The sequence below is a fragment of the Pezoporus occidentalis genome, unplaced genomic scaffold, assembly GCF_034315485.1.
Source record: "Pezoporus occidentalis ecotype Australia unplaced genomic scaffold, CSIRO_AGI_Poc_V1 ctg102, whole genome shotgun sequence".
NCBI lineage: Eukaryota > Metazoa > Chordata > Aves > Psittaciformes > Psittacidae > Pezoporus > Pezoporus occidentalis.
The window spans coordinates 994,810-1,022,005 of NW_026912801.1; the positions used below are offsets into that span (position 1 = coordinate 994,810).

General features: G+C 50.0%; 2 protein-coding genes and 1 long non-coding RNA gene across 7 annotated transcripts; 1 reads left to right on the forward strand and 2 right to left on the reverse strand.

Annotated features, from left to right (window-relative positions):
• Nucleotides 1-4,149: 4,149 nt before the first annotated feature.
• LOC134161859 (uncharacterized) lies at nucleotides 4,150-6,982 on the reverse strand. Its single transcript, XR_009964118.1, has 2 exons — nucleotides 6,253-6,982; nucleotides 4,150-5,553 (listed from the first exon to the last, which is right to left on the reverse strand). It is a non-coding gene; the product is annotated as an uncharacterized LOC134161859 (long non-coding RNA).
• A 657-nt stretch (nucleotides 6,983-7,639) lies between these two features.
• Nucleotides 7,640-11,563, forward strand: FICD (FIC domain protein adenylyltransferase). Of its 2 annotated transcripts, none has more exons than XM_062615169.1 (3): nucleotides 7,640-7,690; nucleotides 8,064-8,399; nucleotides 9,196-11,563. In XM_062615169.1, exons 2-3 carry the CDS (start codon nucleotides 8,114-8,116, stop codon nucleotides 10,269-10,271), a joined length of 1,362 nt encoding a protein of 453 aa, XP_062471153.1. In that variant the 5' UTR covers nucleotides 7,640-7,690; nucleotides 8,064-8,113; the 3' UTR covers nucleotides 10,272-11,563. The 2 variants fall into 2 exon arrangements, with proteins under 2 accessions (XP_062471153.1, XP_062471143.1); XM_062615159.1 differs by lacking the exon at nucleotides 7,640-7,690 and adding an exon at nucleotides 7,727-7,856.
• On the reverse strand, nucleotides 10,224-27,018 carry SART3 (spliceosome associated factor 3, U4/U6 recycling protein). Of its 4 annotated transcripts, none has more exons than XM_062615117.1 (20): nucleotides 26,509-27,018; nucleotides 25,554-25,680; nucleotides 24,431-24,535; nucleotides 23,018-23,202; nucleotides 22,237-22,342; nucleotides 21,411-21,535; nucleotides 20,953-21,108; nucleotides 19,704-19,842; nucleotides 19,200-19,307; nucleotides 18,744-18,821; nucleotides 18,476-18,534; nucleotides 17,646-17,755; nucleotides 17,275-17,387; nucleotides 16,809-16,885; nucleotides 16,273-16,441; nucleotides 15,162-15,604; nucleotides 14,774-14,926; nucleotides 13,884-14,071; nucleotides 13,164-13,340; nucleotides 10,224-10,333 (listed from the first exon to the last, which is right to left on the reverse strand). In XM_062615117.1, exons 1-20 carry the CDS (start codon nucleotides 26,686-26,688, stop codon nucleotides 10,261-10,263), a joined length of 2,871 nt encoding a protein of 956 aa, XP_062471101.1. In that variant the 5' UTR covers nucleotides 26,689-27,018; the 3' UTR covers nucleotides 10,224-10,260. The 4 variants fall into 4 exon arrangements, with proteins under 4 accessions (XP_062471101.1, XP_062471111.1, XP_062471128.1 ...); XM_062615127.1 differs by lacking the exon at nucleotides 10,224-10,333 and adding an exon at nucleotides 10,349-10,654; XM_062615144.1 differs by lacking the exon at nucleotides 10,224-10,333 and having other exon boundaries at nucleotides 12,293-13,340; nucleotides 15,162-15,601; nucleotides 26,509-27,015.
• Between the last annotated feature and the right edge of the window lie 178 nt (nucleotides 27,019-27,196).

Here is a 27,196-nt window from a genome sequence, read left to right on the forward strand (position 1 = left end):
GGAAATACTCCATTTCAGGTGCTCCATCTGCATCCCTGGATCCTCCAAGCACTTCCGGCGTGGAGACCTGAATCAGAAATGACATCTCACAAGCACCAAACACTCCTTTTGTCATGAGCTCCCAAAGCTGGATCCCACGAGCACGGTGTACTGGAAGGCCAGGCCACAGCTTGTGTACATTGCAGGGAACAGCTCCTACAAGGTGTTTACAACATCCCTGTTAGATATGAGACAAGTCACTGGTCCAGCTTCAGCAGCCGCTGTTATTTTGACCTCCTGTACGTCACTTACCTGCTGCCTCCTCCCTGAGCCCCAAAACAGCCCTAACAGGGCAGAGCCTGATCTCAGCGACTGGGAGATGGGAATTCTATGAGCTGCAGGACCTGCTACGTGAGGAATTGTGTCTGTATTCCCTGAGCACACCGCACGCTGGCCACTGTTCTTTTCCCTCTCAACTCTTCTTCACACAAGAGGTGAACAAGACAAGAGCAAAGAGAAGCTGAAATGAACAGCACAGCCCAGTTCTGAAGCCAGCTTCATGCTTTGAGGACAAGCAAAGGCTTAGAAGTGACTTCTGCACGCTGGAGGGAAGCAGATCAAAGGGGTGCTGGCTGGAAGGAGCCCCTTTAGAGCTGGTGTGGTGTAATCCCAGGGCACATTGCCCAACATGCTGCGGCAGCAAGGGCTGGGCAGCTCCTGCAGGAAGACAGGCTGGAAACAAGGGATGCTCCTCACTGGCCCTGCAGAATGCATCCTGCACAGCCCAGAGGGTCCTGAGCTCTGGCGTTAAAGCGCTCATAAAGATCTCAAAGCTCTGCTTTAATTGTTTATCCTGGTGACACACAGGGAAAATAAACTTCTAGGAATCAAAGGCTAATGCGTGAAGCAGATGTGCAGCAGTGATAAGGCAAAGCAAGGCTTTTAGAAACCAAATGTCAGCTTTGCACAGATTAGACATTAAAATTAACTCAATTTCATGCCCTATGCAAATCTTTACCAGCTGTCAGCTCTGTAGTCACTAAAGACTAAATGCAATAACTAAGCAAGAGCAAAATCACAGCGAAGATTGGGTTCTGCAGGAGCCTGCTTGTTACCAGGGTTGTGCTCTGGGATGCTGGGGAGCCTGCCCAGGCACAAACCCCAAGTGTCACCAGGAGCATCGATTGAACGTCTGCAAATAAAGTACCTATAAAAGAGGCTACTTTACTGTGAGGCTGCTGCTTACTCCTGACCTCCAGGGAGCTGCTGGTGCCTGCACTGTCTCTAGTTTGGTAGCTGGACTGAGGAGTGATGCAGCCATCCCGCAGCAGAGGCCAAGCGGTCATGCAGCAAAGGGCCACCTCCATCCTTAAGCTCTTCTCTGCCATGCTCACCCTGGATGTAGGACACAGATCATCAGCCAGAATGCAGACCAAGGAGAAACATTCCTGCTTCCCTCTAGAGTAAACAGCCCTTGAATGCTGATCCCCACCGAAGGAGAGAGCATCATCCTGGCTTGTGCTGCATCCACTGAGCAGCACCAGGGCCTGAGCTATGGCTCCATCCCCAGAGGAGCTGCACTGAATGATGCCCCAGCACTGGCCATTTACCGAGACATTCAGCTCCACTGCAGGAACTCCACCGAGCTCTTAGCTCTTGCCTAAAGCAATTTGCCATGTCTGGGAGAAATGGCAGTCTTGTAATTGCTTCCAGAATGGACAGAGCTCTGAGACAAGGGAGGCAAGGTGCATGCCCTACTTGCATTGGATTCCTGGAGACAGGGCCAAGGGAAATGGCTTTAACCTGCCAGAGGGGAGGCTGAGATGAGCTCTTAGGCAGAAGCTCTTCCCTGTGAGGGTGCTGAGGCGCTGGCACAGGGTGCCCAGAGAAGCTGTGGCTGCCCCATCCCTGGCAGTGCTCAAGGCCACAGGGGCTTGGAGCAAGCTGCTCCAGTGGAAGGGGTCCTTTAGCTTTTCCAGGCCCAGCACCACCCCTTTTGGGAGCAGGCAGCCAGCAGACAGGGCTCAGGACAAGGCCAGAGTGGTGCCTGGTGTCTGCAGGGAAGAGCTGTGTGAGCGTGGCACAGCAAGGAGCTCCCATGCGATGCGGAGCGCTTGCGAAAGCTGCTGCCCTACATACAGCACAGAGAGATTTACACAGAGCTCCTCTCCAGCCCTGCCTCTTCCTGTTGAAATCCATAAAGCCCAGTGAAGGAGATTTAACATTCCATCTCCCAAGTAATTAAATCCAGGCATATAAAGTGAAATGTTTAACAACTCTGAGCCTTGCAGAGCGCTGGAGGAACCTGAGAGAAATGGAGTTACGCTGCTGGTAGTAAATAGGGGCTGTGCTCTGCACTGTTAATGGCAGGGGGGGAAAGGGGAGCCTGGGTTTTGATTTGGAGGAACTGCAGAGGACACATTTTATTTAGCAACACACTGGAAAATGAATAGAGATCCATGGGAAGGTGGGAACTACACATGCTCTTTCTCCCTGTTTCCAAAGGGACCCTCAAGCTGGCGCTTGAACTCTGCTGAGGACAGCACAGGGTGCTTACCACATCCATTTCTCCCAACCACTGCCTTCGTTCTCAGTGTAGGTGCTGAGACTGCACAGGGCTCCCGAGGTCAGGGTTCCACACCCCTGTTACCAACCACAGAGCTGCCCTATCACTTATAAAGGATCAGCCACCTGCTTTGGTTTATGCTTTGAACACTCAGCACAAACAGAGCCATTTGAATACCCCACCTCTGGAGCCTCATGTTCCTGTGGGATGCACCACCTTTAGCCCAGCCTGTGCCACCACTGCATTGGCAAGAAGGGCCAAGCTGCTGCTTCACCCTCCCAGATCTCTGTGGAACAGCTGATAGCTGTCACTATGTTAGCAGGGGCGAGCCGAGCCTCCTCCAGGGTAAAATAACTCCTTTTGTAATCTGCTCCTACAACACACCCACCCCTCTTGCCTGTTTTAGCCCTCCTCATCCTACATTACAAGCCCTGGAGACAGCAGGCGTGCAGAGCTTGAGCTATTAAATGCTGCATCTCTCAAACGTGCCCCCAGGAACGGGCCAGGGGGAGGAGAGGGCTCTGCCGCAGCACAGGCAGTTCCCCATCCCGCACTCATCCCATGGCTCCCCTGGTACCTGGAAAGCACCAGCAGGCTGTTTGCATCCCTGGGCCACGTCCTAAGCAGGTTTCTGTGCTCCCCAGGGTTTGGTCAGCGAGCAGTGAAGCTGGGTGCAGTGTGCCATGAGGATGGGCAGCAGGAGCATGCGCCTACAGAGGCTTTGACGCTAAATCTTTCTTACCGAGCATCACTTCTGTTGCATTTTTAGCTGACATCCCCCTTCACTCAGCCAGAGGCACAGGGAGATAACAGCAAGAGATTAAGTGAGCATCTTGCCCCAGAAGCCCTCATTATCCCAGGAGGTCTCCAGTGCCTCCTGGAATCAATTAAATGGACTGCGGTTGGGGATACCTGGCACTCCACAGGATCACAACCCAGAGAGGAGACTGTGGCAGGCAATTTCCCTTCTCTTATTGACATGCAAATCATCGCAGCGGCAGCTCCCGGGTTTAATATATCTCCAGATTGCCTGGCGTGGAGTCACATTAGTCAAGTGTATGTGGCAGTTAGTCCAGAGTGACTGGGTAATAAAAGAGTCAGCATTTGCACCTCTGCTTCAAGGACGGGCTGGAGAGGAGCCTGCAGCCACTCCTCAGCTCTCTCTCAGGTCCCCTCCGAGGCACGGAGCTTGGGGACTGCAAGTACGTGTCCCTAAGTGAGGTTTGATGTTAGAAACAGACCGAGGTCCCCAAGAAATGTCCTTTGGGAACATATACGTCTACACCCCTCAGCTTCCACAGAGCTCCGACACCCAGCGAGAACAGGAATTGCCATAAGAAACAGTGCCCTCTCCCATAAAACATGTTCCCAAGATTTCTCAAGGTTTGTTCCCCATTCCCCTTAGCTACCATCACCATGGTTCAAAACTCATCATGAATACCAGAAGGAGGTGTTCCAAGCGCTGCTGTTTCCACCTCTGTCCCTGCCTAGGGACAGAACCAGCCCTGCAGCATTCCCTGCTCCCTTTGCATGGGTGTTTCTGTGCCCCCCTGCCTCCCAGACCTTCACACAGCTGATTGGAAAACCACGCTGACCACAAGTGCAACCGTGAAAGAGCTTTTCTTCCACACAGATGGAACTCCTTATTCCCTTCTTCCCTCTAAACTGCCTTCCTCATAATACCCAGACACAGCAGAGTGGCTTTGCTTGGGACCTGCTGGTTGAAACAAGCTCACTGGTCTGATGTTACAAGCTCAGCTGCAGCGTTGCTTTGAAAGTCCTCCTTTTGTCCATTTATTCCCAGCGCCACAAACCAATCTGTCCCAGAGGCTCATCCCTCATTATTTGTTAAGAGGGCCAACAAAGCCCTCTGTTCATCACCATCTTGGTGCTTTGTTTTCAGCTTTCTATTCAGTCTGCTGTTTGTGCTTCTCAATGTCTGTACTAAGAGCTTTAAACCGTTCCCTTAGCCTTGACCCCCCTCGCTCAGAGCCTCTGCAGCTAGCAGGAGTAATCACCACGGTGCAATCCAGCTCTTGCTTTTTGCTTACCCTTCCTTTTTCTCTTTAATTAAAAATCCCTTTGGTCTTGCACTTGGATCCGGGACGTGGTTTCCATTTGCCTTGCAAAGAGCCCAGCCAAGAATGTCAAAACCATTTGTCACAACCACCTTGCTTTGACCTGGGTGGCAGCTTTACCAGCAGGCGTTTGAGCTCTTCCTTGCCCATCTGTTCATCCATTAAAATCCCCACACTTCAACGGGCAATTCTGCCTCTGCATCCAGTGGCTTCTCCTGACAACCAGACCCTCGTAGAGACAGGGAGCCTTTCCCATGGCCTCGAGCAGATCAGTGCCACCTCATTGCCTCAGTTTAACACAACTACTCGAGGACAACCAGTTGCCAGCAAGCCCTGATGGCACTGCTCAAGAGCATGGGAAATAGATGATACCCAGGTAGGGGGGAGGACAAAACAGACCCCCAGCACAGCAAGGTTCATGGGGACAAAGTGCTCTATCTCTGCAGCACAACCAGACCAGAGGCTGGAAGTGGAAGGCAAACAAGTCCTCCCTTTTGCTTCTTCCTTTTAGCACATGGCCCAGGAAAGCCAGAGAGAAAGGACCATAATATTCCTGCCTTATCCCATCTCCTCAGGTAAGATCATCACAGCATCAGCCCAACAGACACAGGCTCCAGGGAGACGCGAGGGCTGTGCCGCAGCCCCAGCTACACCTCATCAGTGTCACATCCCCCGAACCTCCGCAGCGCGCTGACAGGCGATTTGTATCCCGGTACAAACAGTTCCAAAAGGAAGCCAGAGCCTTACTCAACCTCCAAATATGTTCTTCGTGACGGCTGCCTCTAAAGGCAGGTGGTGTAAAAGGTCCGGGGTGGCGGGGGGGGAGGCTGCAACGCGCTGGAGGCTTCCATGGAGCAGTGAAATGAGTCAGTGCCATCTACCGGCTGCAGGGACCTGCTCGCTTCCCGTTCCCTGGATTCGGTCTCGGAACTGAGGGGATAAAAACCAGTCTCTTACACGTTGTCTCCTATGGCACAGCTGTAATGCTTCCAGCATCCCTCTGCCATTCCATAGCCAACAGCACCATTCAAATTCCCCCTAGAGGTTAAAGGTCCAGATAGGAGCCCACGGGCACAACCATGGACCAAGCCGCATCCAACCATGCCGAGGGAGCCCCAACCTGGGGCTACAGCTTCAGCCTTTCCAGCCTTACTCTTTCCTACCATCTATATCAGGATCTCCCTTTGCTATCCCTGACAAAATCATAACTGTGATGTATGATGTACTGGCAATGGCAACCCTTGAGCTGGCCCAGATCTGCTGAGGAAGAGCTGTGGCAGTGCCAAATAGCAGCAGCACTGCCAGCATTCCCAAGGGATGGCGTGGCATCCTCAGCTTCCAGCACAGCAGTCACAAAGAACTGCTCCAAGGCTACCACAAGGCGTCAAAGCCAGGAGGAGATGCCAGGTATTCCTTGCTATCCCTGTTGTTCCCCTCTGCTGGATCCTAGTTAATTGGGAAACAGACTGTCAATGTGCTTGTCACCATTAATAAAAGACAAATACATCATTGCTCTATAATTGGGCTGAGATGCCAGATCACTGAGGAAAAGAGGCACTTTTGGACACTTCCTCCTGGAGGGCAGATACATCTGCTCATCCTCCAATGCTGATTATCCCCCGGACTCACCTCTCGGCATTCCCAGGCTCTGGCAGGCTCCACACGGCTGGAGGACGTGGCAATGTTGCGCTGCTGGGATTGCCCTGGGCTCCGCTTGCTGAGGTGCTGTCAGTCTCTTTCTGGGGACGCTGGTTGAGCTGAGCTCACCAAGCTGCTTGTGTCAACCCCAGTCAAATCAATGAACGCCTGCGAGAGCTGCCTTTGCCATTGGAAACAAGCAAGTCCGACTCTGGAAACCTCCTTGTAACGCAGCACTGTTTGTGAAGGAAGCAGTTAGCGTAGGAGCAGCACAAAGCTGACCTGGGTCAGGATGCTGTGCACACACAGCGGCATGCCCCATGCTATGCTCTTACCGGTAGCGTGTTCCTTGATTGATGGGCACAAAAGCAGCTCGTCCCACCACTGCCCCATAGCCCCTTCTCCACTATCGGCAGCTACAACGGATGGTTTGAGTTGCCAGGATCTATTCCGAACAAACCAGGCTGTTTTACCTGCAGTGATGATTTGCTGTGCAAGCAGCCGGCAGAAAACGGTTGCATCCTCTCGCTAGATACTGAAATCTGAGGGACCTGCCTTCAATTCCCTACATCTTCTCTTTTCCTTAAGCTTTTTTCTCTCCCCATTCCATTCCTGGTCTCCAGGGGAGCTCCAGGCCGCCGAGCACCAGCATCCACTGCTCACCGACACACTCTACTCCCTTCCACCAAGAAAAGAGAGGATTTTACCAGAAAGACCACGGATACACGCAATAAGAACACTATTCCCACACGGAAAAGGTGGGTTTACCACACAAACAAACTGCGAGCACCGAGAAGGGTTTCCTGGGCCCCCCCAACCTCTCCATAGGGGAGGATGCAACAGCCGAGGAGCTGCGACCTCTCTCAAGCGGCGCAGCCGGCCTGGGCCCCCCCGGACCCGGCCCAAGCCCCGGGGCAGCGGCGGAGCCCGAGGGGAGCCCGGCGGAGCCCGAGGGGAGCCCGAGGGGAGCCCGGCGGAGCCCGAGGGGAGCCCGGCGGAGCCCGAGGGGAGCCCGGCGGAGCCCGAGGGGAGCCCGGCGGAGCCTGAGGGGAGCCCGGCGGAGCGCTCCGTTGCACCGCAACCGTCACCTAGCAACCGGCAGGCGGACGCCCAGCCCTAATATAGCGCGTGTGCCCGCCCTCTCTCCATCTCGCCTTATGATTGGTTGTTCTCACATGATTGACGTGTCCACTGGCCAATTGTCATCCTCCACGAGCCTCTCGCGTGCTGGAGGCGTGGCGTTACGCGGAAGACGCTGCGGGAAGCGGAGGGCAGGAAGAAGGAAGGAACGCAGAAGAGTGTCAGCTGCGAGGGCCAATAGAAGAGGAGCAGTGAGGCGATGCAGCCAATGGTAGGGCGCGGAGGGCGGGGCTTGGGCGGGTGGGGTTACTTTAACCGGCGGTGGAGGTGATGGTGGACCCGGCCTGAGGTGAGGCGAGGACTGGGGCCGGAGGGTGAGGGGGAACGGGAAGATGGGGGCATGGGGAGAGACCCCAGCACCGGGAGGGGGTTCGGGCCCCCTGGAGAAGGGGGAAAAGGGCCGCTGTGCAGGATAGAGCCCCTTCCTTCTTCAGAGCCCGGCGCCCACCCTGCTTGTGGGTGTCAGCATCTCCTCATGCTGCTACGGTAAAGCGTAGGTCCCATAAGGATCCGCGTTGTGGTGGATACTGCCCTGCCTTGTTTGGAGGTGCAGGGAGAGGGGGATAACCCCAACAGCTGCGACACCGCCCCAGGGGATAGATGGTCAAGCCCGGCATGTCCTGCCCCATGATAGCTCAGGCTAAAGCTGTTTCTGTCCCCAGGTGGGAGCGGAGGGGAAGGAGATGCTCCTCAGGTCTGTGCTGGAAGCAGGATGAACCTGATGTCTATGGCAACGGATCCCAAGCTGCAATGGGTGATGCTGTGGGCCCGCATCAGGTGGGCAGCAGTGCTGGCGCTGCTCCTGGGCTTGCTCCTGGTGCTGCTGCTGCCAGCTGTGGAGGACCAGTGCCACGCAGTGCTCCAGGGGCTCTCCTTCCTGAAGGGTAAACTGGGCGCTGGCTCCTCGGGGCTCACCCGGTACACAGGGCACACCACAGAGCTCAGCGTGGCCTCCAACGGGCTGGAGCTGCTGGTGCTGAAAGGCAAAGCCTCCCCAGGTAAGAGCATCCTGGGGGATAGAGCTGCTGTATAGTGACAACCACTATAGATCCACCCCCCCACCCCGTAATAGTACTGAATGCTCAGTGCCCAACTGCAGATTAACATTGGCTGTGAACAGCCCAGAGGCCAGCACCAGCCTTCTCTTGATGCTGCTTTGCCTCTCAGGTTTTCCTCATGCTTTTAGTGCTATTAAGTTCTGTGAAGGTAACTGGGAAACCTGGTGATTGGTTTAATACACAGTTACTTGGGATATACAGCCTTAATCCTGACATCCTGGGAGTCCCAGAACAGCTTTTCTAGCAATGACAGGCTGTGGTCGTTGCCTTTAGTGGCTGGGATATTAATTTGGGGAACATTCAGAGGAACGGTAACGATTCCAGCACTGTATCTCTGTTCACATGAAAGCTGGGAAGATGTTTGATAGTCAGGGAAGAAGCAGAAGCGCTGTCAGCAGCTGTGGGCTGTGCTTCTAGCAGGAGAACAGGTGCTAATTATCCACGAGTGTACTTGAGGCTCTGTGTCCTCCCATACACAGCAGCCTGGTGGCCAAAGCGAGTTCTGCTGGGATGCAACAGGCCTGTGGCCAGCGTGAGCCATGGTGCTGACAGATCCCGCCACGCTTCCTGCTGGGAACAGCTCGGCTGCCACACTGTGGCATAAATAAGCCTCTGTGCTTGTAACCTAGCAGAGGCTGCAATGCAAGTTCTCCTTTAGACTAGTTATTTAGCAGTGACGGTCCTGAAGTTTCCAGTAACCTCAGTGCCCTGTTATCTGACTGCTCTTGTGTTGCAGAGGTGAAGTTGGAAGCTAGAGCAGCTCTGAACCAAGCCCTGGAAATGAAGCGCCAAGGCAAGCGGGAGAAAGCCCACAAACTCTTTGTGTATGCCCTCAAAATGGACCCTGATTATGTGGATGCCCTGACTGAGTTTGGGATCTTTTCTGAAGAGGAAAAAGACATTCTTCAAGCCGATTACTTGTACTCCAAAGCACTCACCATTTCCCCCTTCAACGAGAAGGCTTTGATCCATCGGGACCGGACGCTCCCTTTGGTGGAAGAGATTGACCAGAGGTATTTCAGCATTATCGACAGCAAGGTGAAGAAGGTGATGGCAATTCCCAAAGGCAATTCCGCCCTGCGCAGGGTGATGGAGGAGTCCTACTACCACCACATCTACCACACGGTTGCTATTGAAGGCAACACTCTGACGCTGGCCGAAATCCGGCACATCATTGAGACCAGATACGCCGTTCCTGGGAAGAGCTTAGTGGAGCAGAACGAGGTGATCGGCATGCACGCAGCTCTCAAGTATGTCAACACCACCCTGGTGTCCCGGATCGGCTCAGTCACCACCAGTGACATCCTGGAGATCCACCGGAGGGTGCTGGGCTATGCTGACCCGCTGGAGGCAGGGCGCTTCAGGACTACGCATGTGTTTGTAGGGCATCACATCCCACCCCATCCCAGGGATGTCGAGAAGCAGATGGAGGAGTTCGTGCAGTGGCTGAACTCGGAAGATGCCATGAGCTTGCACCCTGTGGAATTCGCTGCTTTAGCCCACTACAAGTTGGTTTATATCCATCCATTTACAGATGGCAACGGGAGGACCTCGCGCCTGCTGATGAACCTCATCCTGATGCAGGCGGGTTACCCCCCCATCACCATCCGCAAGGAGCAACGGGCCGAGTATTATCACGTCCTGGAAGTGGCCAACGAGGGCGATGTGAGGCCTTTCATACGCTTCATTGCAAAGTGTACTGAGACAACCCTGGACATGCTGCTCATTGCCACCACAGAGTACTCCGTGGGCTTACCTGAGGCAGATGGCAGCGCTGCTGGATGCAAACAAACCATCCCCGTCAAGACTTGAGGGTTGTGGACACTGCAGAGCCACTGAACACCGAGGCACTCGGTATTCCTGCTGGGAAATAACTGGACAGGAGGTGGCACTCTTTAGCATTTTGTTTATTTAAAGTGTCTTACATTGGGTTAAATTAATATAATTTATTTATATACATTATGCCAAGCTGAAATATGAACTGTTGATGGTGACCTGTGTACTAGAACTTGCTTGTGCTACTGGAAGGAGGTGGGGAGAGGGATTTGAGGGGCTCCACAAGCTGAAGTGGAATTTACTTTCTCCTTAAGTTTAAGCTTTGAGCAGCTGCTCCAATCACAGCCCTTCACCTGGGTTACTTGCAGTTGCCTTTGTACAAGTGGGAAGCATTTGGTTTAGGATTACAGATGACGTGGCTGGCACAAGAGAAGAAATGCTGACTTACATCAGGGAGCTGCGAGGTGCTCCAAGGTCTTGCCTCAGCCCCACGTCACGCAGCAGGATCCCTGGGGACTGCAAGGATCTGTATCCTTACACATTTCACTTCAGGGCTTGGAGCGAGCTTCTACAAAGCTGCAGGCAGAAGAGGTTGTTCTACACAACCTCTGTCAGTGGTGCTGATCTGGTGAGAATGGGCATAGAAAAGTTGCTGAAAACCTGAAGTCCCTTCAATCTGCACAATTAGTTACTAGTAATAACATGACCTATGACAAATGCATCAGGAACACACGAGGCCTCCCTGTGCTGCACTGGCAGTTCATGCAGGTCCTGGAAGCTGCTGTGCAGTACCAAAAAGTGCACTTTATCTTTGTTTTTAAGGTAAAAGCACCCAGAGCCTGACCCAGAACAGCTCCCTCCACCCCACCTGCTAGCTCTGCAGCAGCACACCTGATCCCAACACCCTTAAGTTCAGAAACCCTGGGATTCAATCCAGTTTAGGAAGCCTTTAAGCTAAACCCCTTTGACAAACAGCATAAGACTGTCCCTGGCCAGTGTTAGGCTTCATCCCTTCCCACTTCCTTCCCTGCAAGGTAGCCAGGTTACAGCTTTTACAGTCAATAGACTGGGAGTTACCTGTCTACTACAGCACCGCTCCATGCTTATGTACCAGCCACTGCTGGCAGGGAAAGCAAACAATAAATCAATGAGGAAGGCTGCTCTGTCCTTACAAAGTATGCTTATTTTTGTAGTGTAAGTATGCTTATTTTTGAGTACAAACAGAACCTGCACTTTAGAGCTCGGGGGGTGTTGGGGGGGAGGAAATGCAATGTTATTTTAGTAACAGATTATTAAACTATTTTAATATTAAAGTCTTTTGTTTGGAACAGGCTCAAGGTGCTTTTCTGCTGCTCTGAACTAAGAAGAGGCCACAGCTCAGCTTGTGGAGTAGCAAGTAACAGGGTGCATACATCCTGGCTCCACAGCCACATACAGCTGTGGCCTGGGGTGTAACAGAGGGCTCTGAAGCAGCAAGTCCAGCCCCAGCAGCTAAAGGAAACCGAATTCCTCACTAAGACTGTGTACATACCTGCCCTGAGGGCAAGCCCAGCCTTAGCATCCCCACCCAAAGCTTCATACCAAAGCGTTATTAAGCCTTTCTAAGCTGTATCAGCAGTCCAGAGCTGGCTGGCATGCCCAAGCTGCTCTATCACCACCACTGCCACCCTTCCATGGCTCAAAGCTACAAAGCAGACTCATCGATCCAAAGTAAAGCATCACAGAACATAAGCACTGAAAATAAGTGTTTATTTGCAGCAGTGCTCGTGTTGTACAAGTGAACTTGGCACTGAGGCCCCCCTCACACTCGACCCCTGCCTGTGCTGGCTTCCAGAGCCAGCAGCGGGTTCAGTTGCCAAGCAGCAATATTTCTACCCAAGCTCATGTACCAGACTAAAGTGGTTTCAGGCTATTCATATGAGATGGAGTGAGCTATTTAGGGCAAGGTAAGTGACACTGTGGCTCTCAGTGCACCTGAGACGAGGTACATCAGCATTACCCAGCTGCCAGAGGATAAGTGCAATTCCAACACCCACATTTAAACAAAAGCAACAGTATTTATAGAAAACCTTTGAGAACTTGAGTTTAATAAACCAGGAAAGGTCAGCTTGCACTTCACATTTGTACAAAACCATACAGAAACCACCTGCAAAAGACTTGATGAACTAGCTAGCAAAAACAACCCCCAAAAAAGAAAATGGTCCTTAGCAAGAGCACATACAGCTTATGGGAAACAAAAGTTACCAGCTCTAAGGATTACTTCAAACCATGAATCTGAATGTCTTTTACAAATACACAATATAAAAAACAGGGCAACTGGAACAGAACATTAACTGAAGACAGAGAGATGTGTATTGGTGTATATACATATACACACATGTATAGAAACTCTCCCAATACTAAAATAGGCCATTGTGGTGAAGTTAACGAGCGTCTGCATCTCACGCTTAATGGAAGGAGATGAATGTCCCTGCGAGTGTGTGTTTGGGTGGCAAATGGGTTTGTTGGCAGAGAGAATGACTGCAATCACAATCGGAGCTGACCAGTGGAGCCTGACAAGGTTAGCACTAAGCTTTCACATTGCATCTCGTTCCTTAACGAAAGAGACAGCCGTAAAGCATTCCTGAAACTCGACGTGGCATCCGACCTGTACAGGAAACACTTCCCCCCTCGTTACCCTCAATATGAGGAATCATATAATGCCATTTTACCAGAACATAGCATAAACTCTTTGCTCTTACAAACAGAGGAAAAAAAACCTGGATTTGTACCATCCTACACTGGTCTTGATGAATGCAGGAGTCCAGAACAGTATTTACAAGTGATTGTGACTGGTGTTCTCTCCTCGCTAGCGTAAGGACACAACATGGCTTCCATAAAGGCATTTCACATTTTACCAGACCCGCTGATTGCAGACTTTTTGCTCACTTTTTCAGTAGCATCTTGGCAAAGTCGGCATTGGACATCTTCTTCGGCTCCTCGGGGAGGGCGGAGGAAGCTGCTGGTGAGTTCTGGACCATCCCATTCTCAGCCTTAGCCACAGGATTACTCTGGCGCTGCAATGCACGAGGCACCATGGAAAGCTGTGTCCTTCCCTTCCCTCGCCTGCAGAGCAAAAAGGGACACTTAAAGGAATCCCAGTGCTCTTGGAAGGTACTGGTTTAACTTGGGGAAACAAAAAAGGACTTTGTTCGCTACGAGGAACGCTCTTAAATACTACTTCCGTCTATGGTTTCAGTAATAAGCAGTGCAAAGCTTTCAATGGGTGCACTTTGAAACAGGATACCCAAGTTCTGGCATAAAACAACAGCCCAGCAGCCCCCAGAAACTGAATCCAACACAACACTAAGCAGTGGGAGTGCCCTGAAAGGTGGAAGAGCAAGCAGAACGCTCACTGTGAGCAATGGCTGGTTCTCCATGACAAGAAGACATGGAGATTATTACTACTAAGGCACAAACATGTCCAACGCCTGATACTCTCAGTCACAACAGACCTGTTTCTATTGATAAGGAAGAAAAATCCACCTTCCTCCATCAATCCAGCAGCCCAGTTTTTGATGGTTCAGCACCTTTTAAATGTTCTTCCCTGTTCCACATTAAATGCCTATATTCTAGCACGTAAAGACACCCAGTCTTCCCAGTACTTACGCTCCATAGACCTGGCGCGGCACCGTGAACTGGGAGGCTCTGCCTGCCTCAGCCTTGTCCGGCAGCTTTCGGAGGGGGGGGTTACTGATCATCACCTTGATGACGTGCTCCTTGACTGTCAGGCCATCCATTTTCAGCACAGCCTGCGAGGCCTGAGCTTCGTTTTCATATTCCACATAGGCCAGGCCCTAAATAAAAGAGATGCCCTACGTTAGGTTTAGTGCTGCTTTCTCTGCATTTGGTCAAGCGGACCTAAACGTGGCTGAAAGCTCAGTGCTCTTCAGCTAAGAGTTCTTACCTACAACCTACACTTACTGACTCTCATTCATGAGTTTCACAGGAAATGAATCAGATTATAACATCCAAAGCACATTTATTTGTGGTTTAGACAGAATCCCAACTCAAACTAAGCTCAGAATGTGGCCTGCAAGGCTCAGGGTACACACAGGAGCACTTGTGACATGGTGTGCACACAACAGGAACTGTACTTGAGATACTGCCAGGAGCTAGAAAATACATGACAGAACACATGCACACCCTCTCCAGCACAGCACCCACTAGAAGTGCCCAACAGACACGGCCGAGGTGGAGTTTTGGCAGAGCAGCCACTGGTTTAGAGTCTCTTATTTCACAAGGACTCATTTATCCCTGTCAGAGAGACACAGCTCATTTCTCACTGGCAAATCTATTGCTGCAGCAGATGGTATGAACAATAGCCTCAAGGCACTGGAGGAGGGAGGAGGGGAATCAGTTACACCAGGTGAATGCAGCCAGTTACTTAAAAACAAGTTCTCTGCAGGCTTACCAATAACTTACTACTGACTAAAGACTTCACAACAAGATTCTTTCTGAAGGATTTCTTACATTAGGAGAGCATTGAGGAAGCCTACCTTGGGTTTGCCTGCTCGGTTGGTGACCAGCCGAATGTCTTTCACATTGCCATGGGCTTTACACACATCTTCCAGCTCTTCCTTAGTGCAGGAAAATGGCAAACCAGATATAAACAGTTTGTGTTTCTCCAGGGTAGTGCTGTACCTGAACACCTAGGAAAGGAGGAGGCTGTTAGTTTGCAAACCAAAGACTCCATTGATTTCAATCACACCCCCAAAAAGTAATGCCAATCCTGGTTTAGGGCAAAGGAACCTAAGAACCAAGAATTCCCAGGAAACAGTTTTACTGCCAAATTCTCACATTACCATTCCAAACCAGCACAACACGAGTTCACCACATGCAACAGTCCCAAAGTTCAACCTATTACTTGAAAGACTAGAAGTCTACCTTGAAGTCTGGATGCTTGTTCTTGTCAACACACGGAGACACAAACATGGGTCTCCCCTCCACAGCTTGACGATCCAAGGCAAGGGCCTGGAGAGCAGATTTCTCCTCCTTGAATTCCACGTAGCAATAGCCTCGGAACATCCCCTTGTTGCTGAACACCGGACGGATTTCTGCCACCTCCCCACAGCTCTCAAAGAGCTCTTTCAGTTTCACCTCCGGCTCTGCCATGTTGTAGGAGAGGTTGCTGACAAAGACGGTTACATTATCCTTACTGCTGTCATGTAAGACCTTGGGGATGTCCTTGCGACTGGTGGTTGCCTTTTCCTTTTGGTTTGCTGGGCGATCTGGCTTCTCAGGTCCACTTCTCCCAAACAGTCCCATTTCCACCTCCATGTCTTCTTCAAGTAAACCATCACCCTTGTGTCTCTTGCTGGGCTGCTCTGCTGATGAATGACATTGAAAGCCTTACTAATAAGAATTACACCATTTCATTGCAATTAAGCTGTCCTCTGTTACCACTGTGGAGTCTGAAAATGGCACAAAATACAGTCACAGGTCTCACAGACACAAACAGAAACCTCCCTCGGGTTTTTAGTGATGAGTAACAAGAGGTTATTTGACCATTAAATGAAAGCAAAAAGAATACTTTCCTTTTCTCTGTCAGTTGCAACTACTGATTCACATCATTCCACTTCATCTAATGGGGTTACTGTTATTTAAGTAAGAAGAAAACCTAAAATCAAGAACTCCCGGGGCAGGAACCTCTTAAAATCTTCTGTTACCACCTTCCAAGAGGCTGCTCCAATACTGAATAATCCAATTTAGACACACGCCTCGGCAGCGTATGAGTCAGGAAAATGACTTTAAGGTACACTATTTCTCTGAAGTAATAAAAGCCTAAACCTCTGCAAGTCCTTATAAACATGTACTTCTGCTGCTCAGAAGCCGTTTAGCCTTGCTGTCATTTCATTCCCACAACAAAGACCTCCCAGGGGAAAGAGACCCTGAACAGACAGCAGCTCTGTGAAGATACCAGCGATGCCACTAACAGAAGGGAGACAACCAATAACACCATTGCCAAAGGTCTGAAGTTTGACTTTATCTTTGTTACCTTCTTCCTCTTGTCCCCATTCACCCTCGTCATCATCATCTGCTTTGCGTTTGTCCCCAGTCCTGGCTTTTTTAGCCTTTTTGGAAGCTTTCTTTTCTGCCCGAGCCTGCTTTCGCTGTTCAGCTTTCTCCTCCTCCAGCTTTGCCAGAGCAGCTTCTTTCTCAGCAGCCTACAAGCACACAAGACATTGTTTTTCCAGTGACAGCAAAGCATCTTCCAGAGTACTCAACCTGGAGGGTTTCTCCATTAAACACAGCACTAACAGCACCAACATTTAAAGCACATCAACTGTTTGCTCTTAGAGCTTCCCCGGAGCGCACGTTACTCTTGTGGCTATCCAAGGGGCAAAAGGTGAAAGATAAAAAGCATCAGAAGAGGTGAACCATGGTTTTTAAACTAAACCCAATAGCTCCAAGGCTTTAAGACAGTTCAGGTCTATCCATGGGAACCAGCATTAGAGATCTGACATTCAGACAAGCAGGATCTTAATATAGCTATTGCCTATAAATTGCTCAGGTAGCTCAGAAAGTTCTGACCTTTGCTCTTTGTTCATTGACTCGAGCTAGTCTGTTCTCTGTTTTCTGAACAGCTGCATCCCAGTCTTCCAGAGTTCCTAATGGACAGGGGAAAAAAAAGGCTTTGTATTTAGCTTTCCCTTAATTTGAAAATACACCTCTGGAAAAATAACAGTCAATGAGTTCATGGAATTTGTTAATATTAACCATTGCACATGAAAATTCTAACTCTAATGAGGAGCCTTCAAAGAGAAGAAAACCCAAGCAGAGCAGAGATCTCTCATGTACAATCTGACACTCCCAAAAGGCATGGAAAAACCCAGCAGGCTGCAAGCCAGGCCAGAAAGGAAGAAAAAGAAAGAGGAGAGCCGCTTGTGTATACTACAGTAGTGAAAAGAAAGGAAGCCTTCACCAGAACACAAAGCTCTGGATCAGAATTCACTCTCTCTCGTTGTACACGAACCAGATGATGCACAGTTACAGTTACCTTCTATTCGCTCCAGCGTGAGCAGCACCTCACAGACGTGCTCTGGATAGTCACTGGTGCATTGCACAGCTCGATGCAAGGCCTTCCTGCAGTGCTGAGTATCGCCATGAGCTCTGCAGGAGGAAAACACCACAGCAATAAGGAGCCAATGGTCCACATGCAGATCACAAGACAGGACAGTTAACTACACTCTGCACAAGTGTTTTCCTCCCTTCTATGCATTATTGCTGTAATAGGTATAAAATATACTGCAGAGCTGCTGCAAGAACCATAAAAGCATATATAAACCCATGTGAAGTATCCAAGTCTTGTCTTACACAGATGAGCAAACTAAAATGCTAACAAACTCTCCCAGCCAGCCAAACTCTTACCTTTCTAGGTTATAATACTCCAGCCACATGTTAGCATATTTGGCATTTCCTTTAGTCATAATGTTGTCCCAGAGTTCTCTGGCTTTCTGCATGTTGTTACACAAGCGAGCCTGAAACACAACATCCGAAGCATTCGGTATGATTTCCCATTATTTATTCGGCACCATTTCCCCCCTGCCTTCCCTCCACCTCCAGAACAAGAAAACACTACAGATAGAAAGGGAAAGTCATTCATTCAGATCCAGGTACACATTGTCCAGGAGGATTGCAATGCCTGAGACTTTGCAACCCACCCCATGCGTTACACCCCAAGACGTTCCAGCACGAAGGTAACAGGACTTATCCTGATCTGTATGCGTCTGTGGCAAAGGAAGGAAATAAAACATCCACTCACAGGCAGTGACTGCACCAGCACATTGATATCTGTACTAGTCTGAATCTAGCTGATGTAGACAGCAATAAATCAGGCAGGATTCCAGGCAGCTTACAGCCCCAGTGCTCAGTTCCAAGCCGGTGTGGCCAGCCTGCTAACCAAGGTACTCACACACTTCTGTACCACACTGCAGTCACAGCAGCATCAGCACACTAACAGTCCTGACAACCTTCTCAAAGAGAATGCCCTTTCCTTCCTGGGATGTTGTTCTTCAAGCGTGAAGCTACACTATGGGCTTGATCAGTCCAGGCACAGGAGTGGAAGAAGAGAGATTCACTCACTGAAGTCACCCAGACAAAACGCCGAAGTACAAGAGGTTTGCATTCTGCGGTTGGAACCTTAAAAGGACCCATTTCCTCTAGCCTAGCAATTTAAATAGAGCACATGGAAACCTCACCTCAATTCTTGCCCAGTTCTGCATGATGGTGCAGGATGGATCACCGCTTTCACTGAATCCTGGGAATAAAACCAAGAACTGCTTGTGAAGGGCTCTTGGAAATAGGCTGTTTATTAAACAACTTCTATGTTGTACACGAGATGTGTATCTGTAGCCTTCTTAAAGTGTTTGAGACACTTGAGGACAAGTTAAACATCATGGGAAGAACTGGTCTCATTAAAATCATTCTTGAACAAGAGAAAACAATGTACTGGATGATTTTACTTACTCTCTTCTACTTCTTGTTTCAAATACTCCACAGCACGGGCAAATGCAGACCGCAGCTCTTCCAGTTCCTTACTCGAGTCTTTAGAAAGAAAGAAAATCCAATTATTTTAAGGCAATTCTTTCATCTCCCATCACTAAAACCTCTTCCTTATCACCCACAATGATTTTAAAGGGGAACCTAAACGTTACCACTTCAGTAAAACTCACTACATGCATAATAAAAAGACATCAAGCACCTAAAACATAAGGGAGGGCATTTTTGCAGCAGCACAATCTATTCTGTCAGCGAGAGCTGCTTTAAATCCACTGAGTTCATATATTTTAGAGACACTAACTGGCCAGAAAAGGGGTTTTGGGAAAGATGTGAACTACCAAAATGCTGTCACGTTCTTTAACAATACCAGGGAGATACCTAGGAAAGAGATTAAACATTTATTCACACCTATATCATAGGTACCTTGTGTGAAATCCACCCTTCTTCTCAGGTAATCAAGATACGCCTGCCAGATTTCTACATAGTCCGTTGCCTGAATAAAACCTGCATTCAGAGCTTTTTCAAACATTTCTGAAAGAAAATGGGGGAAAAAACCATACAAACACATTTATTTTCCAGATATTGATGAAATTAGCAAGCTACAATGTACAGCAATTGTGTATCTGGAGACAGGAAAATACAGTAACTCCTGCACATGGTAAATGGGTTTAGGAAGGGGATTTACAAGCCAGTTTGCATGAATGTTACTGAAGTTGTTCATTGCTTGCTCAGAAGTGAAGCTGCTCAACAGCAGCAGCTCTGCCCTAGGAACATGATGCTGCACATTTCATCAGCTTTAAGACTGCTGCAGCAGGATGAAAACAAATCCTACAGTGTTCTGCAAGCCACCATCTGTCAGACGTTATTCAGGGTGCAGAAAGCAGGTCTGTACTGGAGAGAAGGTTTGCTGAGATGGCCTTTCTTTACCAGAAATAACGCTGTGATCAACTCTGTGCCTCTCCATCGCCAGAAGATACCTAATCCACAGCCCCACCGTCCAGGGACAGTTCCTAACAGCGCGGTCATGAGCGGACAAGACCAATTCCTTCACCTTCAGCTGCCGGTCCTGGAATAACCATACAACAAAGTTTTATGTTCCTGTTAGCCAGAGAGACCATCCAAGGCAAAATACCAGCTTATGAAGAGCAACACCTTAAAAAAGTACTTTTACATTCGAAAAGCTAAGACAGGATGGGTATTTTAAAGTCTATACTCCTACAGTCTCAGTGAAGACCTTCAAATCAGAGGGGATATGGTCAGGAACAACGCAACCAACAACTCCATGCCACGTCAGTCTGCAATACCTAACCATCTGCTTTAGCCAAGCCAGTTAGGTATTTTCTGCCAATGAGATAAATATAACAAAGGCACCAAGTAAATTTCCAACTGCTCTTCATACATTAGGAGGAGAGGAAAGGATACAAAACAAGGAGGGTGCACACATAGCCTGCTTCAGCCACCCACAACCTGCTGTCTCAAGCTGGTAAGATAGAGACAACAGAGCAACTTAGCCTAGATAAGCCTCCTGTAGCAAGTTACACTGATCTAACGGCTCAACCTTCTGTCCATATGTAAAGCCCTGCCTCTCGAGTTCAGCATGATTCTCAAACTGCATTAGCCAGCCCACATGTAAATACACTGAACATCTGGGCTTGCTTCAGCTTCTCGGTAAATGAGGTTTTGTTCTCCACCATAAACCATTCATGAGCACTGGCGTCCCTCAAACAAGCACTGTCATTAATTTAACTGTGCCTCCCCAGTGATCCAGACAGCACTGAACTGCTTTGCCTACACGAGCTGGAAGAAAAGGAGGGACATCCTCAGAAGCAATGCCTCTGGATGAGGAGCTACCAAAGACAATGCCAGAGCTCACAGTAAAGCTGGCTGCACTCAGTCAACTCTGCCACATAGCACAAACCTCGATGCAAACAACCAGTTTAATTCTGCACAGCTAAAGGAGAAAGAGCAAATGCTCATTCGAGCAATAAACACACCACTGCAAACAGGAAGAAACCAAAGGCAAAGTGAAAATCAGTCTTTAAATTCTTCGGGAACTAAGGGACAGGACTGAGGTGAAACTTGGCCTTTTGTTTATCAGCCACTAAGGTTAAAATAAAACCAAACCCCCCACACACAGGGAAATGAAACTGGAAACATCTGGGGTTTTGTTCCTTACCAAATACTGATTGTAACGTGCCCAGAGATCTGGCACAAGGCAGTTCTCAGCCAAAGCCCTCTCATAGATCAACTGAATGCGAGCTGGATCACCTGCTTTCATTTCAAAATCAATGTAAGCTTGATATTCTGCCAGCTTCGGTGTTTCAGCACCCAGCTGGAAAATAAAGAGGGATACAAAAAATTAAACTCTAAACCAAAGCACAATTCAAGCAACTCAATTATCACTCAGAGTAGGGTGCTCCTGGGCACCTTAGGATGGCCTGACACAAGCAACAGATTCAACAGTTTCCAGTCTACCCAGTTGTGAGGCTTCTTGTCTCACACTGCTCACAGCTGAAAGCCCCCGGCAATATTCAGCTGCTCTGTGGCTAGAACAATACAATTTAGGGAATAAAGGCAATCATCCCCATGCAATTAAGCCTTTGCTTTTAAAGATAAGTGCAAGTAAAACATTACCAGTGCCTCTTCATAGGGTTTGCACTTCTCCAGTTGCTGGAGAGCTTTCTTGTAGTTCTTTATTGTTGTTTCTGGGATTGGATCTTCTGACCACTCCTCATATTCAGCATAAGAAGTCTCCATATCTATAGAACAGACATGAAAACCCATCAGCAATGCACTTATTGGATCAAATAATCTATGTTTGACACATATTTGTATTTTTATTTATGCTTTCAATCTTGACTGTCACACTACTGAACACTTACAGGGTTCAGGTAGCTCACCTTACACAGTGCACCACAGCAGAACCTCAGGGCAAGATATATTAAAGCTACAGATTTGGATTTAGAAAACCAAAGTGGCAAGATTCTCCCAAGGCTGTAAAGAAAGGAAGCTAAGTACTTCTTCATTTGCACACTGAAAGAATTTAACTTTCTCCTATAAGCAAATCAGCAAGAGATTTAAGGAGTTTAAAGAATGAATTAGAAAGGGCACGATACCAACAATCCAGATGTCAGCGTGTACTACTCCCAACTGAGGTTCTTGTGTAGTGATCACCACAGCTGAATTCCTCCTTCCTATGTTTTATACTCATTGCTCATACTTCAAACAGCCCCAAATTACATACCGAAGAAACAGAGAAGCTGTTTCAATGAGTAAGGATATTTCTGAACAAAAAGGGATCCGTGCATCATTCAAGAGGCCCTAAAGACAGGCCAATGCCATTGATTAAAGAATATACAAGTCTCACAGCTGGAGTTTGTGTGGCTCTACCGAAAGAATAACCAGGACTAAAGCCTGGATGAGTGTAACAGCTTCTCCACCCCAGCTCAGCAGCTCTTACCCAACAGTGGGATCCCCAGCTGGCGCCTGAACAGCGTGTGGATCTTCTCAAGCTGACTGCAGAGCATCTGCTGCTGCTCAGGAGATGGAACACTGCCAGGAGCTGGCTACAAACAAAAGGACTGAAGTTTAATCAGTTCTCTCAAGGCAGAGCTGGTGAATATTATGGGGTATTGGTTATGAGTTGGGGGATCAGGGCTCCAAATGACTTGATTCTTGAAGAACACACACAGCCAGCCTATTGTGGGCAAGGACATCTTCTAGCTTCCCTCTCTTACATGGGAAAGTACAAACCCATATTTCACATTCTGGTCATCTTGTAAAGGTATCTTTTGCAGAGAGAGCAGAACCAAACGTCCCAGGGATAACACACTATCAGCCAAAAGCCCCCAAGAGTGTGAAATAAGGAACGAGTTCAAAGCTGAAGTAGAAAACAGTCTGGAAGCATAAACATGGCAATGTGCAGAAATACTGGCTGGCAGCAACACTGTTTAAGAATGAAGCTGCTCAGTTCAGAGCTCTTCTTGTCAGTTCAAGCCAAAGCAGCAGAGTGGCACTTTGCTTCTGGATATGAGGTTTTATGATCTTATTTAAACACAAAGCCATTACTCAACCAAACACACACAACACTCTTCTCAGACCAAAGGGCCAGTTTGTGCAGCTGAAGGGAAACCAACTGTGTGACATTACAGCCTCTTTCCTCAGTGGGGACTGAGGATGGGGGCTCCAGCCCACTTCAGACACCACAGCACAGCGTGTTTCTTGCACGAGCCTGGCCTTACCTGTGCTGTTTCTAGGATGGCATTCTCAAACTCCCGGTAGGCTTCCCACAGCGCGGTGCCCTTCGTCACATGCAGCCCCACCGCAGTCAGTGCCCTCTCAAAGATGGAGCGAACTCTCTCGATCCCTCCTTCCTGGCCAATGCCACCAATTGAATACTGGGCGTATTCCAACCAAATTTCAGGACCTCAACAAAGTCAGGAGAAACAAAATAAGAGGGTTTTTTTTCCTGAAGAAAGTCATTCTTGCAGTTGCTACCAACCCCTACTGACTCCCGTATGCCACGTCTGGTACACAAGCTGCATCAGAGAGAGATGAATCAAGACACACACCCCCCCAACATCAACTTCACTCTTCTTGAGCACATTGTGCAGAGCTGGGACTAACAACTCAGACTGAAGTAGGCCCTTATTCTCTTTCTAGACTTCAGCACTCACCTGTTCAGCAACTGCTTTAGCAGCATAACCATGAAGGTGAGAGGGAGGTGCTACAACAGCATCAGCTGCCTGGCACCTCTCCTGCCTCTGGCAGTCCTTGGGTAAACCAGGTTCAGGGACCCCCAAGTAGAGACCACCCAACCAAGAGACGTTAGGATTGCACACCTCAGGCTCCAGAAGACCTTCCAACCCCCAAGGACAATCCATAGAGCAGAGCCAGAGGATATCACCTCTCAGCTCTTCATTCCTTCTCCCTGAAGGATCACCAACACTCTGAGGCCAGCTCTGTCAGTGCTCTGATGTGACGTTTTGTCTGCAATGGATTTACCTGGATGGTACCAAGCCCTCTCTGTTTCTTCAGGCTTCATGTTTTCACCACAATCCCCAAAGAGCACACAGTTACTCAGTGCTTTAAGGTGCAAGTTTTAAGCTCCTGACAAAGAGATGAGACACCACGAACTCCCCTGGCTTTTGCCAGGGATGATCAGAGCTGGTCCCACAGCATGGCTTCGAGAACACTGGCTCCCAGACAGTAATTACAAGCTGCTCTGAAAGAGCTGTCACGTAGTGGAAGTGGCAGTAAAGACACTGCCAACCAACCCAGAGACAGGAGTAGAAATGAACCTTTTGAAAGCATTCACTTTCCTCAAAGAAAGAGCTAAAGAATTCCTAATGGGTAGCAGAGAAAGCATTGCTTGAGACAGAGTAACACCTGCAGCTTTGAGAGATGAGAGGAGGGCAGAATATGCATTTAAAGCCTTTCATAACAATGGCTCAGAAGACTTTAAGGACTGCAGTGGCACTTAAAGCACTGCCCTTGACTGGCCTTAACTCCGACGCTTCATAAAAGCCGAGCATCATGTCACACTGGTTTTGATCCAATTTCTGCATTATAACAGGAGGAAAAAGCTTTCCTAGGAAAAGGAAGCCCTAACCTGAAGGCAACACAACACATTTGATAGCGTCTCATCAACTTACAGATGTAGTCTTTCACAGCTCTCTCAAAGAGCTCGTAAACCTTCTCTCGCTCCGAGCTTTCAGAAGCCATTTTTATCTCATCCTTCAACCAGTCCAGCCAGATCTCTGAAAGGAAGAAGTTCAGGATCCATCACCAGCGGTGGGAAAGAACAACTTCAATCCATTTGTTGAGGTTTTTCTTAAGAGAGCTTAGAGTAAGAGTTAAAAATGAAGAGACAGCCAAGGCAGAGCACAGCTTCAGCCTTCACAACTCCTCACAATTCATCTAAAAGAGGAGTTTGGTAGAGACCTTTTCAAACTGGCACTAAACAAGCACACTCCCATTTAAAGAGAGAAGTTGCAAGCAGCAACTTATGAGCATTTTGGGCTGCATAGCAGCAATGCAAGAGGCAGCCAGAGACACAGCTTTGACAACAAACAGTCAATGGCTTCAGAGGCTGCAAGCTTCCACCTGCACAGAAGGAAACCTTCCCTCGCCAAGGCTAAAGCACTGGGGCAGAGCAGCCTCTGCCATATTTACCCTGTCTCATACAGGAGTAAACACACGCCCACTTCAAGGCCCACAACCACAGCATCCACCCCCACTGTGTTTTCTCTGCTGCTTGACTGCAGTCTCACTTGTGGCAGGAGTTCGTCTGGGCTCGAGGCACACTCACTGAGTGAGGGGAGCGGGTTCAGTGCTGCCATCCCACGGGTGTGTTACCCCTTCAGCAGAGGCAGCACAGGCAGATGTCCGCCCGTCCTTGGGCTACAGCAGGTCACATCCTGGCAGGAGCACCCAGCAAACAGGCAGAGCAGAGGCTGGACTAGATGGGCACAAACACCCTCCCTCCAGTCCCACACCACTGCAGCAGCCCCTGGCAGGACACAGGGCAGGTGCAGGTGGCAAAAACTCAAATCCCTGCAACAGATCCATTACCCTTCATCTGCCAGAGGCCAAGCTCAATGCTGGCCATTAACACCATTCAAAGAGTCCTAAATGTGCTCTTTAAGGTTTCTCCGGGCTGGAACAATGTTGTTGATGCCTGACACTAATACACATGATCTCAGTCCTGAACCAGCATTGTACACAGGCGACGTTAAAGCTGCACTGGGTGCAACACGAGCAGAAAGAGCTCTGTACCTTCGGTAAGTGGGAAGAGTTCACTCATCTTCTGCCGAGCTCTTCGGAGCTTCACCAGCTCTCCCTCCTGGCGGAGCAGCTTTATCAGGTCCAAGTGACAGTTATAGTCAAAGGCATTGATGGAGAGCTTTGGAACAAGAGAAACCACTACATTAAAAGCACTGCTGAGTGATGGCCGTGGCAAATAAACCTGGGAACACTCGGAACAGAACCTCACACTCTCTTTTGGGAAGCACAGATCTCATCACGGCTGTGCAACACCTCCCTACAGAGAGCTGCACCAAACTCCACTGTTGTTCGCAGGATGCTTTCAGGTCACAAGCAAGCATTTATAACAAACCCCTCCCACTTTAACACAGCTTTAAAGTCAACCTTGAGCTCAGCTTATGGCGCTAAGCTCTAAAGGTTAGTGCTCAGCAACGCAAATGCCAGCACCTGGAGCAGCTGCCAGCTGCAGAAACAAAACCGTAAGTGGAGAACTTAAAAAAGCATCTTCCAACAGCGTTAAATGTGTGTTCACTGCTTTAAAGGTGATACAGCAAACAAAGGGCAGCTAGCTACGGGGTGCTCAATGAGCACAAGCTACCCACGCGGGCTCTGCTCCCCGGCTTCCCTCTAAAAACAGCCCCAAAGGGCTCCGTTTCCACTTCAAACTCCTCGCCAACCCCCAGCGCCAATCCCCAGCAGCAGCCGCGGGTTCTCCCCCGTTACGGCCGCACTGCCCCAGCGGGCAGCCACAAAGCGAAGCCCCCGCCGGGTCCCCAGGAGGGGAGGCCGAGAACCGAGCCCTCCCCACAGCGCCCGGACGGACGCGTCTCTCGTAGCAACGCGGGCGGGTGAGGAGCGCCGGGCCCGGCCCGGCCCAGCGCCGCTTCCCCCGGGCTGAGGGCTGGGCCCGGGCGGAGGCCGCGCTGCTGCCGCCACCGCCCCCTCCCCACGCCGCCGCCGGCCCCACCTGCTCCTCCAGCCGCTGGATCTCGGCCTCGTTCTCCTTCTCCTCGTCTTCGCCATCACCGGACGAGTCCGAGTCTCCCTCATCCTCCGAGTCCCCGCCCGACTCGGGGTCACCCTCCGGCACCCGCTTCTCCTCCTCCTCCTCCGCCACCACCGCCTCAGCTCCCGCCGCCGCCGCCATCTTATGCAGCTCGCTCCGCAGCCAGCCGCGCTCCGCCGTGCGACGGGGCTGTCCGCGCCGCGCCTGCCCCGCCGCCGCGCCCCGCCACCGGGCGAGCGCTACGAGAAGAGGACCGAACCTCCTCCCGCACCATCCCGCGGTGGGCTCCGCACCGGGGCCGCGCCGCAGCAAGCACCGAGGGGGCCGGACCCTTCATCTTCCCGGCTGAGGCGCAGGCAGCGCCGCGGCCATCTCAGGGCCTGGCAGTGAAGGGGCTTCCGTGAAGGTCTGAAGCGTGCGCGGCGCCGCTCTTCCGCCATATTGAGCGTGGCCTCCGCGGCTCCGCACATGCACCGGATGTCGCGATAGGAACAGTGTCGCGATAATAACCGGTGTCGCGACTGGAAACTGCGTTTATCGCTCGTTTTAGCGGCAGCGTAACACTGTCCGCTGTTAGGAGGATTTTAGCGTTCGCCTCCTTTCCACCGCGCTAGGGGCGAAGTCGCGGCAGCGCCAGGCCTGAGCCTGC